At 40.4% G+C, this 19,986-nt stretch overlaps 1 protein-coding gene across 1 annotated transcript in view; it reads right to left on the bottom strand.

Annotated features, from left to right (window-relative positions):
- The window catches only part of XIRP1 (xin actin binding repeat containing 1), a 50,648-nt gene that overhangs the window by 8,635 nt on the left and 22,027 nt on the right, over nt 1-19,986 (bottom strand). The window contains 2 exon segments of the mRNA XM_075587922.1: nt 1,202-1,249; nt 3,358-3,512. Coding sequence (XP_075444037.1) covers nt 1,202-1,249; nt 3,358-3,512 — 203 coding nt within the window.

Genomic DNA, 19,986 nt, shown 5'->3' with positions numbered 1-19,986 from the left:
CCACTTCAAAGCACATCTTCACAACCGATATTATAGTGTTAACTGCCTTCCAGAATATTGTGGTTAGAACAGCGTTACTCCATGCAGCATTCTCTTGGAAATTTCTACAAAAATTCACTGGTTTAGAAATGGTTATATTTGGGGTTATCTATTAAAATCTGAGTACACAACACTGTACATTTTATCTAGTAATCTGAATTATACTATTGTTGATTATTGTGTGGATCTAAATTATGTATGCATCTCAACTTCAGAGTTGTCCGTAAAGCAATCATCACATTATGACTATTTGATTTTATTGGACTTCTAAAATATTATTTCCAAATTGAAAACAATCATTAAAAATATTTGTAAATGTGCAATGCTCTAGATCAGTGATTTCCCCCCGGGGTTCCATGGGCATCCCTCAGGGGTTCCGCGGCCTACAGGTGGAGGAGAGCTGGGACAACTGTCCCAGCAACTCTCCAGCAGTGGCGCCCGGCGGCTCCTCAGCTCCCCATGCAGACGCAGCCTGGCGGTCACTGCAGTCCTCTCACTCCTCCTGTCGGTGCCGGAAGTTGGATCCAATTTCCACCCCAACCAGATGAGGGAGCTGCGGAATCCCCAGACTGGCGCAGGACTAGAGCAGTACTGGAGACCTCCTCACCCCAAGGTAAAATTGTTGAGTGTGAGTGGGTGGGTTGGGGGGGAAGAGAGAGTAGGGGAGAGTGTGTGGGAGGAAGAGAGAGAGAGAGAGAAAGAGGGAGTAGTGAAAGGGGGAAGAGAGAGAAAGGTGAAGAGAGAAAGGGGGGAATGGAAGGGTGGGAAGAGAGAGAGAGAGCGCGAGCGGGGAGTGTAAGGAGGGGGAGAGGTGGAGAGAGGGTTGAAGTTCCCCAGAATTTCACAATAGAATTCAAGGGTTTCTTTAAAAAAAAGGTTCCAAAACAGTACTCTAGATCTTATTCACCAAAGTCTCTAGGCAAAAATCTAGGGCAGAACTTGTGCCAAAGTCTTTCAATGGGTTTTTCTGATATTGATAATCGTCTCATGGCCACCATTTTGCCAGAGTTTGATAAATACACCACACACAGTTTAGAATTCGGTTTTCCCTGTTGTTATTTTTCAAACACGATTTGGCTTTTAGTTATTTAATGACACCACACACCAAGATATGTTACGTTAGTTATTGTAGAACAGAATGGCAAGCAGTGGCATGTCCTACCTTATTCTCTCTGGGATAACAGAAGGAATCTGTGGTCTTTCTGAATGTCTGAAAAACGCAGAAGATGTGAAGTTAACTTAATCTAACGCTCACCGACAGTGTTCTACCACTCCCATTATGAGACCCTAATTCACTCGCTAACTAATGCAAAATAAATGTATTATATACAATCAATACAAATATGTGTCTGTGGAGTAAATTACGAGTGAAGTGAAAAACTCCAATTTGCATATTAAAGCAGCAATCCAGCTCCCCCAGAAACCTATATGAGTTTAACATGTATATAATGCTTGTATTTTGCACCTTGAGTTCCTGCCTTTTTATGGGGTTTTTTTTGTGTTAAAAATAATTGGAAAAAAAATAATTGTCGTCTCTAGCATATGAGATTATTATGGTAACCTTTAGACTACACTTGACTCTGGGGAGAGCTTCATTTTGACCTTCTGGACACTTAATACTGCTTATATCTCCTGAACGAAGCATTGGGATTTAAAAAATAAAAACATTCCCGGGAAAGGACAAGAAAAGATCTTTCTAAATAAATCTGCGTGGACGTGAGGTAATGCTAGTTATTGTTTAATATAAACAAATATTCCATTCTAGTGGTCCTCCCAAATAGGCTGGCCATTTATTAGTGAAATGTCTACATTTTGAACCCGAGTCTAATATTAGACTTTATTATTAGACATGGATAAAATTTTTGGAAATGTCACTAAATCTGATATTTGTTTTCCATAAATGCAAGCCCAATCTTTTTACCTGCTGCGTGTGCCATACAGGGAGGAGCGCAGGTTCTGTGTATTTGTTTTCCAAAATGGCTTAATATAAGCCGTCTTACATTTTTAGTAATACGGTATTAATATATGTGATGGAAGAGCTTCAAAGAAGGTCCATTTGATGAAAGGTCCGTACGTGACCTGAAACAGTGCACTCCCCAGTGCCCTTCTAACACATGGAAGACACTGCATTAAGAAGTGTGTGAGTGGGGCTCTACTTTGTATCTCGTTTGGGGAACTCTGCCTCATTGCTTTTAGAGGTTCAGATAAACAATTTACAGTACATTCAATTGTTATGTGTGATTTTAACAAGGGATGAGTGACAATAGATGCATTATTAGGATTGTCTAGGCACTTGATGAAGATGACACTTTACACACTTACGACAAGGACACAGTACATTGGATTTATCCATAGTAAGTCATATAAACACCAGCATGGAAACCTGCTACTGTAAGTCTGAGCACTGAATGCTTAGAGCTGGGAATGTAATCATCTTACTCCGTGTCTTATTTGGTTCAACATTCAAATCATTTGACCAGCTGGAGAACTCTAACATACAAAGAAAACTTATGCATTGTAGATCAGATACATATAGTTTATCATATATATATATAAATGTGCAGTAAATAAAAAAATATGAGCAAATTTGCATGTTGCAGATAGGTCTGCAACCGTCTTTCGCCATTATCTCTCAGCATACAAATACTGTGTGCTCATTTGCATGTCATTACCCAGAACTCTGGGGGGCATGACATTTTTTGGGGGGGAGGGGCTTACAGAGGCCCTGTGCTATTCCCCACAACATTTAAATTAAATACCGGTGGAAGCGCGCGAGGCCTCTTTAAGTCCCTTACCATTTATCTGGCGGCATATGGCGACGCAGCGTCAAACGACACAGCGGGGTCACATGACGTTGTGACATCAGAAAACGCAGGAGAAAAGGTAAAGGGGGTGTGGATCAGGCAGGGGGGCTCACCCCTGTGCTAAGTGATAATGGGGGAAAGCATGGTTGCAGACCTGTCTGAGACATGTGAGTGTGCTCACAAGGGGTATTTTTATTTGTTTAATGCTGTACAGTGGAGGGTTTTATGTCACTTGTTAACTCACCATAACTTATTTTGGATCTGATCAAATACACACACACACACACACACACACACACACACACACACACACACACACACACACACACACACACACACACACACACACACACACACACACACACACACACACACACACACACACACACACACACACACACACGTCATGCTTTTATCATATCCTGTATGAAAGGGCAATAAGACTTTTCTCAGATGGCTTTGTTGACCTCAGTGGACATCCCATGGCTAGCAATGTGAGGAATGAAAGACTTACAGGTTTTGTATGTCTGAATTTGTCTTCTACAGCAGCTGTCTTCAAAAGAAAGAGTGCCGATCGTTCCCTCACGGAAGAGATGGATCTATTCTGTCCTTGCGGAGATTCTTCTGTGATGTTGTTCCTCTGGTATGAGTATGACAGGGTCTTCTCATCTAAAACAATGACATCAACATGCCTTTTAATATCAGCACCTCTTGTTTTCCTACTGACACGACATTATTCTCTAACGGTAAAAGGGGACGATAGACAGCACTCTGATAGTGTTAAATTTATGCAATTGCAGGGTGCACGGAACAAAAGGGGACCCTTATTCCCCTGTATAGTACTAACAAATCTACGTAAGTACCAGCACTCACTGTCTAATAGCTAAATGATGAAAACAGTTATAATGCAGAATAAACATTTAATAATAAAACGAACCAGAAATAAATCAAATGTGTTTGCAGAAACCAGTATCACAAATGGGCATGTCACAAGGTGAGGGGTGGGGGGGGGGGGAGGGGGAAAGGAAAAGGGGGAAAAACATGAAACACAAGGAATATACACAAAAAACGGAGAACAGCAAGTATGCTAGGGGGGCGACGTTTCGAGGGACTACCTCTTCATCTGGCCCATTCTCCCTGGTCCAAAAGGTCCCAGAGGTACTTCCCTAAGCCTCCCTTCCCCTGTAACTGGTCAAATCAGACACCCCTGAAAATAGATAGCGAACATACAGTGTAGGCTAAATACAGCTAAACAGCTAATAGCAGGGCAGCAAGAATCCACTAAAGTCAATAACAGTAGTTCAAGTACCACAAGAAACTGTGGTCAATGGTACAGTAAAGGCTGAACACAGCTTGTAAGAAAGCAGCTTGCAAAAAAGCACTCGGAGTCCACAACAGTCAATGAAAGGTTAATGGGAATAGCAAATGAAGACAGTAATCAAATCCTCTGTGGCTCTGCTCCTTGTGCTCGTGTGGAGTGCTGAGGACATTATTCTCTCTTCCAAATGAATCAGGCTGAGACAACTGTGGAGATTCTAAGGAGCTCCAACCCTCTCTAATAGCGCGTCTGAGATCAGATGCATTGTAAGGAACCCCAACCCTCTCTAATAGCGCGTCTGAGATCAGATGCATTGTAAGGAACCCCAACCCTCTCTAATAGCGCGTCTGAGATCAGATCCTTTGTAAGGAACCCCAACCCTCTCTAACAGCGCGTCTGAGATCGGATGCATTGTAAATTCTTCTGTATTTGGTAGAATTTTAAAATGACCTGAGAATTGCAGAGAACCCTTTAGGGACGCCCGGGGAACCCAAGGGTTTCTAGGAACCCTGGTTGAAAAACACTGCCTACCACATAGTTTATCATCCAATCAGCTTTAAGATAAAGTGGTTAGAACAACAGTACTGAAATCTAGGAAATGGTCAGTAATGAATCAGTGCCTGGTAGTCAACTTGTGAAAACAGGTTCTAGAGTGGGAGAACCCAATTACAATCCTAGCTCTAGCTCCTTACTTCTCCCTGTGCCTCAGGCAATAAAATGTCATTTGAAGCTTCATCGGACAGGGACTTAAAATTGCACCTGCAAAATTATGTGTGGTGTGCCGTGAATTGCTCTGTACACATATAATATACATGTTCTCATAAATCAGCCCCGTCTCTGTGCTATTAACCGTGCAAATGACACTCATTTTAACCCCTGTGTTCCTAGGCAATGGTTACAGAGTAGGGACATGCACAGTACAGGTAACTGGTTGTTCCCCAAACGGTACAGTACTTTAGTAAATTAATTCTCATAATCTCTTTTGCACAATAAAATGTTTAAAAAAAATTACACAATTAAATTAAAATACAAAAAGGTTCACCTCACATTGTATAAACTAAAACCCACCATAAGGCAAAAAGGAAAACAGAATGCACTGTTAGTTCTGTATTTTGCTAATTCTTCGACTGGGCCACTGATTGAGCCACCTATGCTGAAGCAGGGATATCCTACAAACCTGATCTGTTAGGGCGGGGGGAGGGGGGGGTCTTGAGGTGTAAACAAATAGATTTTGACACATAGATTAATTTTCTGTTCCCGTCAAAAGTACATTATTTTGACACAAATTGTCCGTCTTAAAAGTTTACGTAACCTCAGACCTTGCAGATATTTTTTATGCAAACGCAAGAAGTGACGCACAGAGACGCAGAGTTTGATACATCTTACTATCTGTGCTTCATGTAACTCCCCCCTCTCCCCACTTCTATGGACGCTGCCCAAATCGCGAGCTGATGTACGGTGCAAAACTTGGAGCAAAGACCCTAAGGCCGGTTCTATACTGCGTTCGTGTGCTACGCCGTGCGTGCGTGCGGCAGTTTTAGTTGGCTGAGGTTAGTCAGCCATTCTATAATGGTGCCGCGCGCGCGCACAGCAGGGAGAGTAGAACCGGCCGACAGGGGGGAAGATGAGAAAAAGAATTCATTTGCGTCGCTACCGCCGCTGAAAATGTCTGTATATGTGTGTATATGTGTGTGTGTATATGTGTGTGTGTGTATGTGTGTGTGTGTATATGTGTGTGTGTATATGTGTGTGTGTATGTGTGTGTGTATACGTGTGTGTGTATATGTGTGTGTGTGTATGTGTGTGTGTATATGTGTGTGTGTATATGTGTGTGTGTATGTGTGTGTGTATACGTGTGTGTGTCTATGTGTGTGTGTATATGTGTGTGTGTATATGTGTGTGTATATGTGTGTGTGTATGTACAATGTTATTAAAACATTTATTAAAGTATTTATTTATATCGAAATGTATTTAAACACACACACACACAAACACACACAGTACCTCACTTTACACACAAAAAGCGTGTGGCACGTGCACGCGTGTTCGCACAGGCACGCGCGCGCACGCACGCACACACTATAGAACGGCCCTAATGCATTGACGCAAAGAGATGCAACAGGAAGATGTAGCAATTTGCGTCAATCTTTTTTGTCAAATTTGCCTTGATAAATCACCCGCATAGTCTCCCTGCTGCAAAATGGGGGCAACACAAAGAATCTGCCCCAGATCTATCAAATTAAAAAAATCCCTTTGGAAGTAGTAGGATTTTATTAGCTAAATCTGCAACCTAGAGACATTAGGGGTTTGTATTAAAGTCTCCCGGCTGAAACCTGGGGCAAAACCAGCACAAAATAATTACATTTATCCCCCGAAAAAAACTGTTGCTTTCAGCGGATTCCTCCCCTGATAAATACGGGGCTGTTTTTTGCACCAGTTATTTCTCCGTTTTCCAGCTGGGACACTTTAGTAAATAGACTCCTTTAATACACCTATCCCATCAAGGATAAAAAGAAAACAATCGGAATATTTCTCCCAGTCTCCCAGCTGCACAAGCCAGGCACAAAGAAAGCCCCATTGGTGTTCATGGAACAGCTTTTCCTTGATAAACCTGCTGCAGTTCTGCGTCCCGGAGACCTGGTTACAGACTGTAGCCCTCTTGGTGCTGTGAATTAGTGTTTCCCAGTTTCAAAAATGGTAAGCCGGAGACAGACTTATCAGTGGGACTTTTGTCTACTGTTCACCTCATGGATTGCACCAAGAGAAGTGATGCCAACTGAACTACTGTGGTTGCGATGCCTTGTTATAATGCCACCTGCTAAGCCATCAAAAAGATGTCCACCGAATGGCACTGCCAGACACGTATCTAGCAGTATGATGTACAGTATTTGTGCCCAATGTAATAAATCATGTGTCTGTCACTAAGTGTTAAAGTGATCCAAACAGAACATCTGCCCTCCCTCAATGCTTTATGCGTCCGGCAGACTTTGATAAATATCCCTCAATATTTTTTCTTTTTTTTAACCCCCCGATATCCATTGGTTGATGACAACCTTTGTTGAGCTATTTGTACCTTAGAAGGTATGAACTGTAAAACAAGGTATTGGTAGTTTACCCAGTCGTGAGAGTAGAGCATTGTATTGAAAGAAAGTAATGTGCTATAATCCATTAACAATGACCGTCTCTATTATGTTACATTAGTGATCATTCTGCTTATTTTAATTCAATCAGGATGTCTAACTCACATTCCACTGATAGCCCAAAACACATATATAGAGCCTAATCAATTCTTATCACTTGGAAAAAATAACAGCCTAGATATGCCTGGCTAAAAAAAGCAGCACATGCTGTTGTCCAAATATTCCAGGTATGCGTTTACCCCCCCAGGACAAAGCACTTCTCGGATAAGCACAGCAACATGCTAAGTAAGGAAGGAACATATTTTGCTAAGAACTCAGCCCCACATCACTCTTGCAGTAGGAGGGAAACATTTGCTGTGCTATTTAAAGGAACTGAAACAGGGAATTAAGTTCTTGTCAACACATTCAGCTCACAGCCAGTCCCAAAAAATTAAAGGGGATCTCCGTATTGCACAGCCAATACATAAATATTCATCACCTGTGTGCCTAAACCAAGATTTTCATCAGTTTATAAGGGAAAGTAATTCTGTGTCGATTGAAAAACTGAAGACGAAGTAAACCTGCTAATTATTGCTTAATTGTATGTGCTGCGGAATATGTTGGCTCATTATACATATCTGATAATAAATACTAGTAAACTCATTATGTAAAACCTTCTCCCAGCTGCTCATATAAATAGTTTGTCACGCATATTTCCTGGTGTCAATAGCATTTCAACATTATTTTATTTTTTTTATGAGTTTTTAAGTAAATTTGATTTAATTGTTTTTTTAGAGTCTATAGATCAACAAAATGGAAACTGGTTTTACTCTACCAATCTGCTAATTCTACTTTTATTCCAAAATTGAAATTCGAGAGTTCAGGGCTTATGTATCAAGGAAAAAGTGGTACATGTTTGGGACAAAAGCTGCACCATACTGAACGTATCAAGGAACAAATCCCATTGAAATTAATCAGATTGTTAATAATAATAATAGCATGCTCTTGTAAAGAGCTGCTAGCTTTATGTAGTGCTTCACAGAGACATTTTGCAGGCACAGGTCCCTGCCCCGTGGAGCTTACAATCTATGTCTTTGGTGCCTGAAGCACAGGGAGATAAAGTGACTTGCCCAAGGTCACAAGGAGCTGACACCAGGAATTGAACCAGGCTCCCTGCTTGAAACTCAGTGCCAGTCAGTGTCTTTACTCACTGAGTCGCTCCTGGAACAATAATTTTGCTTCAGAATTCTCCCTCTCTCCCCTTGGTACCCTATCAATTATAAAAATTGACAAGAGTGAAGCAGGTGAACGTGGGCCACTTAGGGCCACTTAGGGCCACAGCTGTAGCATAGATACAAATGCCTTAAATGTAATGCAACTGTTCTGCATACAAAGATGCAGACATCCAAGCGTTATACTCTAGAACACGGAAGAGACCCTTATCTGACTTTCTTTTCAGCGTTTGCAGTGCCCCTACTTTTAATTAGGTATGAGTGTAAATCTTCACCTTATTCATTTAAAAAGTGTTTGTCCTTACTGCGCACATGTATAATAAGCCTTTATTTCACTGTACTTGAACATTCAAGCAGAGTGCTACTATATACAGTGTATTGTACTTTTTAATGTGACTTTATAAATAAGTGCACACCCCCCTTATTGTAATCTTAACGGAAAAAAAACTATTGTCATCTTTATTATTGGTACTCTCTAAATCACACCATGCTACAGTATAACATGAAATCTTCATGTGAAACAAAGACACCCACCTGCCAGCTTCCATCATGCGCTTGTGTTTTTGTAGACTGAATAGGAATCCCATTAGGGATGTACTGCCTGACTATAAAAAAAAAGAAGCTGCCTGCTCAGCACCAGCCCAGCCACAATAGCGAGCCAAATGCATGTCATCTGCAATCAACTGCTTTAATCCCAATCTGCGCTGCTGGACACACAATGCAGCTCAGGCAGATACAACGTGATATTATTTGTTATTGTGGACGTGGTGGATTATTACCACGACTCCATACTGAAAACGTCACACCTATGGCTGCCTATTACGTATACATAATCCAAAAGCAACTGTTTTTTATACGTTATATTATACATACTGTATGTACAAATGTACAAAACAAGAAGAAATTATAGTTAAGAAAACGTGAAGTTTTCTTCTGACAAATAGTCTTGGATTATTCGACTGTCAAAGGCGGATTTAACAATGGTAACGTGACACAGTGTCTCCTTGTGTCTCCGTCTCATTGTTTGTGTCTCTGTCTCCTGTTTGCTGTGATCTCTGCTATCATACTGTACTCCTACTTTAATGTCCCTGATACTTAGCGAGTTAAACTAAGTTGTGGGCCCAAGGAGGCATCCACTAGCATCAGCTAGCATTCCAGCACTGCATTGCTAACAAGAGGTGGGAGCGCTCGGGTCACAGGAACCGGCTGTCTATACTATGGAAGGGGCTGCATGACTGCTTGTGAATAGCCCACTTCCTAGACATGCGAGGTGAATGTCTCTGTGGTTCACATCATTTTCACACGGCATGGTGCATCATCATACTGTATGTGGTGGTGTCCTTTGTAAACTGGGTTCATACCTGGTGCGTGTGTGTGTCCTTGTGTGTGCCTCCGTCTCCTTGTGTGTACCCCTGTTCCTTGTGTGTGCCTCCGTCTCCTTGTGTGTACCCCTGTTCCTTGTGTGTGCCTCCGTCTCCTTGTGTGCGCCTCTGTCTCCTTGTGTGTACCTTCGTCTCCTTGTGTGTACCTCCGTTCCTTGTCTGCGCTTCCGTCTCCTTGTGTGTACCTCTGTTTCCTTGTGTGTACCTCTGTTCCTTTTGTGTACCTCCGTTCCTTGTGTGTACCTCCGTTCCTTGTGTGTACCTCCATTCATTGTGTGTGCCTCAGTCTCCTTGTGTGTCTCCATCTCCTGTCTGTGTCTGTGTCCCCGTAAGCAATAAAGCATTGCATTGATATTTAAAAAAAATAATATATATATATATATATATATATATATATATATATATATATATATATATATATATATATATATATATATGGGGAATTGAGTGCTCCAATGAATTTGGAATATCACAACAAAGTGGTCAATAACATTTATAAATAGAACTCAGGAGTATAACTCTAGTATGGAGTGGATAAATTGCCATGTCTTCTGTGAGTAACCAGTAAAGCATGAATAGCACATCTCCTGAAGAGAACAATCAAAAGTGATAATAAATCACCTTTGTATAAAAACATATAAAAAATACTGGAATAGATAATTGTCCATAGCTCACAATATTCCATAAGACAATCTTCAATTAATAGATCTTGAATTAGATCTTACCCACTCCTTGAGCCTCCATAAGTCTGTAGTGGCGTGTCCAGCCCCTGATGTAGAAAGCCAGTAACCAAAAAGAAAAAAAAACAGCGCACTGCTGGGAGCCAGGTGGTATAAAAATAAAAATCTTTACTGAATAGTAAACATCACCCAAAGGACGTGTGTCACATCCTACGCGTTTCGGACACAATGTCCTTAAACAAGGAGTAGGTTTGTTTACAGCTGACGTCATTTGCGCAGCGCCGTGCATGGTGGTGCCGGCAGCACCCGGAGGAAAGAAAGGTGAAGGTCAGAGATGTTCGGGTGCCACGCTCAGGCACGTTATAAGCGGATCCGCGCTGTAGCGGATCGCGCTATAACGAGGTTGAGCTGTACCATGATATTGCTTGGAGCGCCACCTAACGCACTTTACACAAATGCAGAATTCGGTGCATTGAAATCAGCTTCACTATTGCCTATCGGAGGCTGCACAAGATGCTCTAGGATTTTTAGACTTTTCTAGGGTTTTTAGACTTTTCTAGGATTTTGTCCTTCTTTTCCCTCTCGTACATCTGTATCTCCCCCTGACCCAGGCGCTGACACTCTAAGCTTTTTGGGTGAGAGAGTTTGTCGTCCACTGGTGGGGCCAAAATCTGCTGACATTAATATATACAGTAGGGCGGACAGCATGTAATCTATATTGAAAACAAACTGTAGGCATCGAGGTTCTGAAAACTTTTTATTTTATTTAAATGTTATATTCACGTTAATATCAGGGAGCGCGCCTATTTTGTCCTGAATGTGATTATATGGAGAAGTTGAAGAAATTAATATTTCTTTATATATTGAAATGAGTAATATCATATTTATTGCATCGCTTGCTATTATCTCCCTGCTATCTATCTATCTGCTAGTTTTACCTGTTTGGCTAATTCATACTGTATTTCTCATTTTAAGGAACCTTAAATTAAAAAGCTCTGTAAATTTGGCTCTGATGCTAATGGATAGCAGGCAAATATTTCGGAACCCCAATTAATAAATCCCACGGACCTAAGGATACGAAAGGGATTAGAACTTTAGAAATAGATACAACATCCTTTCCAATATATACTGTAAAACCAAGACAATACCATACCAGTTTTGCCTAACTACCAATGAAAAGAAACAGAGATAAACAGTGCTATTCACCTCATGGAATGCACCAAGAGGAGCGATGCCAACTGAACTACTGTGGTTGCGATGCCATCTGCTAAACCATCAAAAAGATGTCCACCGAGTGGCACTGCCAAACATGTATCTAGCAATATGATGTATTTGTGCCCCGTGTAATGAATCATGTGTCTGTCAGTAAGTGTTAAAGTGATCCACACTGAACACATCTGCCCTCCCTTAAACGGAAAGATAATCTCTCCATTGACAAAGGCTGCAGTAATCACTGGCGCCTCTAATGTGGCTAGTCTTGTGGAATTCTCATAGATGGTTAGACACCAATAATAGCTGGATAGGAAACCAGTGTGGCAGCTTAATCTGTGAGACTTTTACATTTTCCAGCCATTGACGATGAGCTCAATCCGTGGATTGAGACCCTTTTGTACAGATGTCGGTTTTGTGGTTCTTAACCCCTCGATGTCTGTTACAGGCAGTGTGCGCATTCCTAAAGTAATGGCTGTGTTGGAATATCCGGATATCAGAAACACATTGAAAATAGAAATGCCTCCTCAATTGCACGTGTAGTCTTTATAGGAAGAGGGGGGTTGGTATTGTCCATTTAATCTAGAACCTAAATGGTGAGCACTGTTTTAATGACTTGTTATCACAGTGTCATGCGTTGTGTTTAAGTGATATCACTTATTCACTGTCCACAATAAAGAACACATCTTTGAAACGTTACTATATATTGGTAATATTGGCACCTACTGTACCAACGATTAAATATTCAATTCATGTAAAAGTGGGGATAGTATTAAAAGTCGTCGAAAATGTTTGACTTTATACTTGCCTTTGTCTGTGACTGAGCCACTGATTGAGCCACCTGTGCTGAAGCAGGGATATCCTGAATACCTGACCTGTTGGTGGCCCTTGAGGACTGGAGTTGACCACCCCTGACCTATATGAATATGTAATCATGGTTTTGTGAATTGTACACTATTAACTTGACTTATAAAGGGGGTGTATTTATGTAGATCTGCAAATCATACCTAAGCAATAAGCAAACTTTCAAGTTTGTCCCAATGTCCAATCATCACGGTAAATCAACAATTCTCATTAAACTTGCTTAAAGGAAATTTTTTTTTTAAATATCGGACATTGTATTTAAAGCTGCAGTTCAAGCTGCCATTTAAAAAAAAATCCATTCAATATGTGCATCAATACAACCTGCACACTGACAAGTGATTAGCTAAGTTGCCAATCGATCCGTTCTCCTGTAATCGATCGCTGCATCGGGGGTTATTTAATTCACTGTTAGGGCTGCACAAGAGTACCCAGGATGCAAAGTTCTGTGTGGAAGATCATGTGACCAGGCAGGCACTAGATATAATTGTGCACTGCTAGCGAGAGGGCAGGGCTCAAGAGCCAGAGCCTCAGAAGAAGAAGGGGGTGTGACTTTGTAAATGGTTTCTAGAGAAGCATAAATGCTTGCTACATTAGCGTACATTTTTTTTAAATGCTACAAGTATTTTCTCACAGTACAGAACTGATTTATTAAAAACAAAAAAGATCACACATGCAGGATATTGCAGCTTTAAAAAGCAGCTTTCTACCAAAACGAAAAAATCCCTCTAAAAATAAGAATGGTGCTAAAGCGTGCTCTTTTCAGTGCCTCTCCCTCCTGTCCCCCAAAATACTGTAAATACCATTTCCTGTGCCAGTTCAGAATCCAATATAGCCTCCGCTGTCAACCAACAGGAAGTCACAACCGATGATGTTGCCTATTGGGCGCTGGGTCCTGCGAGGTTTGAGTGGCCATATTGTTTCCCCAGAAGGGAGAGTATGTAAGGATAATTATCTAAAGTGTCAGGGTGAAAATAGCACTGGGGTACCCCTCCCCGTTTCCATGTGTGTAAAAAATAATCCCCACGGGATTTCTGCTTTAAGAAAAGCGTCCGTCAATGATTGGGGTATTTTTTTCTCCCTATGGTCTCCTCTTATCCACGTGTAACGGAATAATTACCCCTGCTTTCAGAAGTTATTCATATTGTGCGCATTGCAGTGCAAGAAATACAATGCAAGGATTGTATCCCAAAAGTGACTACAGTATCTGTACTTACCTTCATTTACTAACACATTAGAAATGCCAACAGAGCCGCTGTTATTATTATATAATCCAATTGTTTCTCTTTTATCTAGGCCAGGGGTGGCCAACTCCAGTCCTCAAGCGCCACCACCAGGTCAGCCTTTCGGAATATCCCTGCTTCAGCACAGGTGGCTCAATCAGTCCCAGCTTCAGCACAGGTAGCTCAATCAGTCCTTGCTTTAGCACAGGGGGCTCAATCAGTGGCTCAGTCTTCAACTGAGCCACTGATTGAGCCACCTGTGCTGAAGCAGGGATATCCTGAAAACCTGACCTGATGGTGGCCCCTAAGGACCGGAGTTTGCCACTGTCCTGATCTAGGCCAAGCATGATTTATACATGCCAGCTAACTCGCCTTCTGCTTAAGTAAGCAAAACTGCAACTCAGAAACGTCATCTCAAGAATGTTTCACTTTTTATCCATTAAAAACAGCAATTGGTTTGTACCTGTACATTGGAATTTTTTTCCCTGCCTGATAATGATTGCATCGGAAAAGCAAACAATGTATCAGACTATTCAATACAGACAATCCTCGTTTTATAACGCTTCGCTTTACAACGAATGGCTTATCCAACGCTATGCAATGCATACCTATATTCATTTTTACAATGCCTAAACGGCTTATCCAACGCTCTTACAACGCTTTGCAAAGTTGTTTATGTATATATAATATATATATTATACTATATAATATATTATATTATTATATTTTATGTTATATTATATATATAATACAGTATATACACTATTTAATTTGTGTGTGCTGCGTATCTTATTGCCTGCATAAAATATTTGGTGTATTTTAGTGTTAAAAAGGCCTTCAGGAACGGAACCTTTCATTTAAACAGTGTTCCTATGGGAAAACGTGTTTCGCTTTAAGACGTTTCGCTATCCAACGCCATTTTGAGTAACGCATTGTGTCGGATAACCGAGGACTGCCTGTACTCATATTTTTGTCACCAGAGCAAGGGTTTCTCTTGGCCATCCATATAACAGATATAATATATATATATATATATATATATATGTATATATATATATATATATATATATATATATATATATATATATATATATAATGTATATAATCAGAGAAAGTAAGGGCTCTTTATTTGGTGCCACTGCTTGGAGAATGTAAATTTTTATGCTTTTTTTTATACTGTCGAAGTATATTTTAAAAGCCGAGTTTCCCAGAATTAGGGTAGGGAGTAATTCTATATACTCCGGAGCAGCCGTTCCCATTGCCTTGAATGGGGTTTATTTGGGAGGAAAACAGCTGGAATGGCCGCTTCATAGTGTCTCAAATAAAACCCTTAAGGGTAGATCATCAGAAGTCCGTTAAATACATCATCATTATGTTACCACCATGGATCGTTTTGATACCCATAATGCATATAATTGCGATCATTTTTGCAAGGGCAGAGTACATATAATATAACATATATTATCTTTAACTGTGCATTCAATGTCTTGTATATAATGTATAACCTTGTTCACATAATGTAACGATGTATTTGTAACCATGTATTTGTCATCATAACTCTGTGCCCAGGACATACTAGAAAACGAGAGGTAACTCTCAATGTATTACTTCCCGGTAAAACATTTTATAATTAAATAGTATACAGGCATACCCCGGTTTAAGGACACTCACTTTAAGTACACTCGAGAGTAAGGACATATCGCCCAATAGGCAAACGGCAGCTCACGCATGCGCCTGTCAGCACGTCCTGAACAGCAATACCGGCTCCCTACCTGTACCGAAGCTGTGCGCAAGCGGGGAGACTATAGAGCCTGTTACAAATGCGTTATTTACATCAGTTATGCACGTATATGACGATTGCAGTACAGTACATGCATCGATAAGTGGGAAAAAGGTAGTGCTTCACTGTAAGTACATTTTCGCTTTACATACATGGGCTGGTCCCATTGCGTACGTTAATGCGGGGTATGCCTGTATACATTTTATCGCATAGGTACATTTTAATGGACGTCTGGCAAATCATATGTGAATGAGCTGTTTACATAACAACGCAGACCCTCAAATCTCTGTCCATGTTAGCGCATGGAAATAACGCTACGATATCACCAGGTCACACCAAAACCCGGCGTCGCTAACAGCCGGACCATGGTTATAATTGCGTTATTTTCAGGAATACCTTAGAAGCAATGTACTGAGTATGGGATTTCATTAGCGCCAGCAGCAATTCCACTAGAAGCCACGGCCTTCTCATGCTATTCTGCCCCAGTGTAGCCACTCTTTGCCACAGCGGAAATTTGGCAGCAGACATGTAAAAATCCTTCTCGCAAGTTAATAAAGTTAAAAACTTTTTTTTTTAACATTTGTCCAAAGCAGCCCAGAGCTGCAGAACCAGGGATTACATTGAATTCACTGGGTGGTTCTCTACACCAGGGGAGTGCAAAGTTTTCATCCTGCCATTGGATATTCTAGAATTCATTAACTATGCTTCACAAATATGCAGCAAGCAAAATGTGCCGTTCTAGGCGATTTTGGCTTCTAATATTGTCCATCACTTGGTAGATAAATAGCCAGCTGAATGCATTATGTGGAGTTCACAAATACACCTCGTTGCTGTCAAACTTGCTGAGATGTTGGCACGAAATGCTGGAGATATTTAGCATGCTCTCTAAAGACAACTGCTGTCTGAGACAGATATAGGCAAAAAGAACTCACACTTCATATTATTTTAGACTTTGCAAAATTCTGCTCTAACACAGGAATGTGGGCAGTGTATTCCTAGAGCAAAACTGTGAAGAGACATTACGCAGCTGCCCTGTCTGTGGGCCCAAGAAGTGGTCTGCCTTAAAAACTCGACAGCTGCCCTTATCAGGTCTTAACTTCTATATGGAAACATCGGAAGCATTTGAAAGAGCACATTATTTGAAGACCTCTCTTGTGGCATCAACCGAGCCTGTGCTAATGGCAAAGCATTGAGTGACAGCTGAGCAGAGCCCCCCACTTGTAGTAATCGTACAATGTGGGGGAAAAGGGGATACAATGGAAATGTATTGCCTAGAAAGGTGAAGAACATTCACAAAACTGAGGCAATTTTGGTGCAAATAAACGACTCCATATTTATTAAAGAAAACAATCCATGAGCTTTCTACAGGACTTTCTCTGCTAAATCTGACGCTGTTTTTTGCACTACTATTTGCCACAGTTTTGAAGTAGTAAAACTTTGATAAAACATCTCCAATCTGGGAGCCTGCTACAGCGCGATACTTTGTTTTAATTTGATAATATGTTTGTGAACTTGCGAGTTTTATTGAAATAAAGCACCTACAATTTGGAAAGTGAAAGATTGCAAGTCTAAATATAGTTATATCAGTGAGACTAATGTTACAGTATGTGTGTCTCCTGATCACAAATATGTTAAACCACCAATATGATTAGATTGTAAGCTCTTGGGAGCAGGGACTCCTTTTCCTAAATATTACTTTTATGTCTGATGCACTTCTTCCCATGACCTGTTATTTGTATTATTTGTTTTTTTTATACGATTGTCACGTGTATTAGTGCTATTACATACATACATGATAGGTCTTTGCAGACGCACTTACCATAACACCCTCCTACTGTCTCTGTAAATTTTCCCTAATTACAGCATCGACTGTAAGCTCCTCGGGACAGGGACTCCCTTTCCTAGTGTTACTTTCATGTCTTAAGCGCTTATTCCCATTATATGTCATTTTATGATGTCACGTTGTATTACTGCAGTAAAGCGCTATGTACCTGTATGGTGCTATATAAAGATATACATACATACATACATACATACATACAAATGATACAGGACCTGGATTCAGAACAACTTTCAGGGCATCTGTTTCATACATGAAATCCTAATCTGCTATAAAACAAGTGGTTACATGATTGGAAATCACATGGTTGTATGCGCAGGGATTTGGGTAACTGCTTGAACGCCTTCGAGTTGATTGCTACCAACTGAGCTAATACAGGTTTATACGCATTCCAGTTGGATGCTTGTGCTTTACATATCTGATAACAGCAATGAGACAATTCCACCAATACCAGGGGCAAGAACTAACTTAAGTGATAACAAAATCCTACCCACATTACCCAACTGCACGCGCCCTAACCCACCTATAAATGCACCTGCTTACAAGACACAGTCACTATCTTGTCAATGAGATGGCAGGACCATATTTACCTGGTAAACCAACATGTAAAGGTACTAACCTCTAACAGCGCGTGACATGAACTTCGCCAAAGCCTTTTCTCTGGAGAATATACAGAAGCCCTAATAATGCGATACAGAAGTGCTACAAACGCAATGTTCGTTATTAACACTTCGGGGTCTGCGTACCATGCGTCGCAAATTGATTATTTTGTGCAAAGTCACAAATGATACTGCACTTGAGTGCGTCTATGTACTAATCTTTTTATCCCATTTGTGTGCACATTTGTGTGCCTTTAAGCGTAATATTTTTGTTCTGCGCAGATATACAGTGCTGGCGCATGCACTTGGGAGGTGCGCATATAAGCAGAATGTACTAAAATAATTGTATCGTGTGCCAAATAAATAGTTGAAACTACATTAAAATAATCCCCCAAATTGAACCTGGCGTAAATCCTACAAAGTCTGTTTATAATGTTAGCGCAGAATTACGTATCTATATGTCAACCACATATGTATTTGACGCAGCACGGATGTTTCATTATAAAGGTGAACAAAATGTATAATTTTCACAAAATAACTAATATAAATAATATTATACTAATCATTTATATTTACTAATACTAGTTATAAATGTAAAACTCCCCCACATAATTCTGTTTACATTTTAATTGTATCAATCAGGTATTCAACCCACCGTACCAATGCGTCAAACTTAATTCTAAACAATGAACTATGCTTCATATGCCTGAAGTCCCGCAATGACCTGCGATGCAAAGTTTATGAAGTTTACATTACTTTTTAATACTAAAATGTTTTGACTCTCAATACATAGGCTCCTGTGAAATAGTTATGCTAATCGCAGCAAGCAAATACAATTGGCATATGTATGAATAAGAGCTCAATTATTCGTCATCCATAGGATCATTTTTTTTGGGGAGAAGTATAGTGAGATATAAAAAAAATTGTCTGAAAACTTGCATCCGCATAAAACATAAATCTCTGAAAATTAGTCAACCCGTCACCCAGTATTTCTCATGCGTTTGTTTTTGTCTGGGATGGAAGCCTCTGGTGTGCTATTGTACATTATGCTATATATTTTAGTGTCCCGGATACATTGGCTGAAACTAGTTTTGAAAGTTAGTATTACAATTCATTAGCATATAGTAAAAATGAAATATATATACTTACAGGAAATGTCAGATTCTGATATATTGTATGTAGAAAATCCAAATGTCAATATATCTGTTTCCTAGGCCGTCCTGGCGTGTTCTTTGAAGAAGACCTGCTTCCCTCTGTGCCCTTTATCTTATTCTTTGTGTTGCTCTAGCCTGTGACAGCCGTTTTTATCATGGAGAGCTGGGCTATGTTGGGAGTATGAAACCAGAGGTCTATTTTTAGGGGGCCACACAAGATACTATTCTATGAGCTTGAGTCAATCATGAGTCTGTTGAAACCATAGGAGGGAGAAGTCTTAAGGAACAGAGAATGCAAAAAGAACGTTTAGTTCTCCCGTGTTCATTCACTAAGAGGTCATTTACGTTGGTACTGAGTCACTGTCAGGCACTGTTAGGATATGATGTCATTGCTTTTACTGTAGGTGTTCTCTTAGTATGAACACCATAGAATAACCTGGAATTCAGAATGCTTCAACACTGAGCAATGCTTTTAAAAATTTAACCCCTTGCAATATTTATATTAGGTCTGATAATAGGCTTTTTTTTGTTTTTTTTTACCAATGATAGACTGAGACACAGAGCTGTACTCCTATAAATACCGCATTATGTAGGGGTTTCCACTCATATAAATGGACACAGATTATTTGCTGCCTAGACATACAGTATACATTTTGTGACTACTGCCGAATGACGAAGTGCAGAAAAACACGTTGCAGACCAGGTCACGAGGCTGCCACCTCTGAAGAGAACTTTTTGAGGAGAAA

The sequence above is a fragment of the Ascaphus truei genome, chromosome 2 (assembly GCF_040206685.1).
Source record: "Ascaphus truei isolate aAscTru1 chromosome 2, aAscTru1.hap1, whole genome shotgun sequence".
Lineage (NCBI taxonomy): Eukaryota > Metazoa > Chordata > Amphibia > Anura > Ascaphidae > Ascaphus > Ascaphus truei.
Note: the sequence above shows the minus strand (reverse complement) of the source record. Positions and strands in the feature narration are given on the sequence as shown.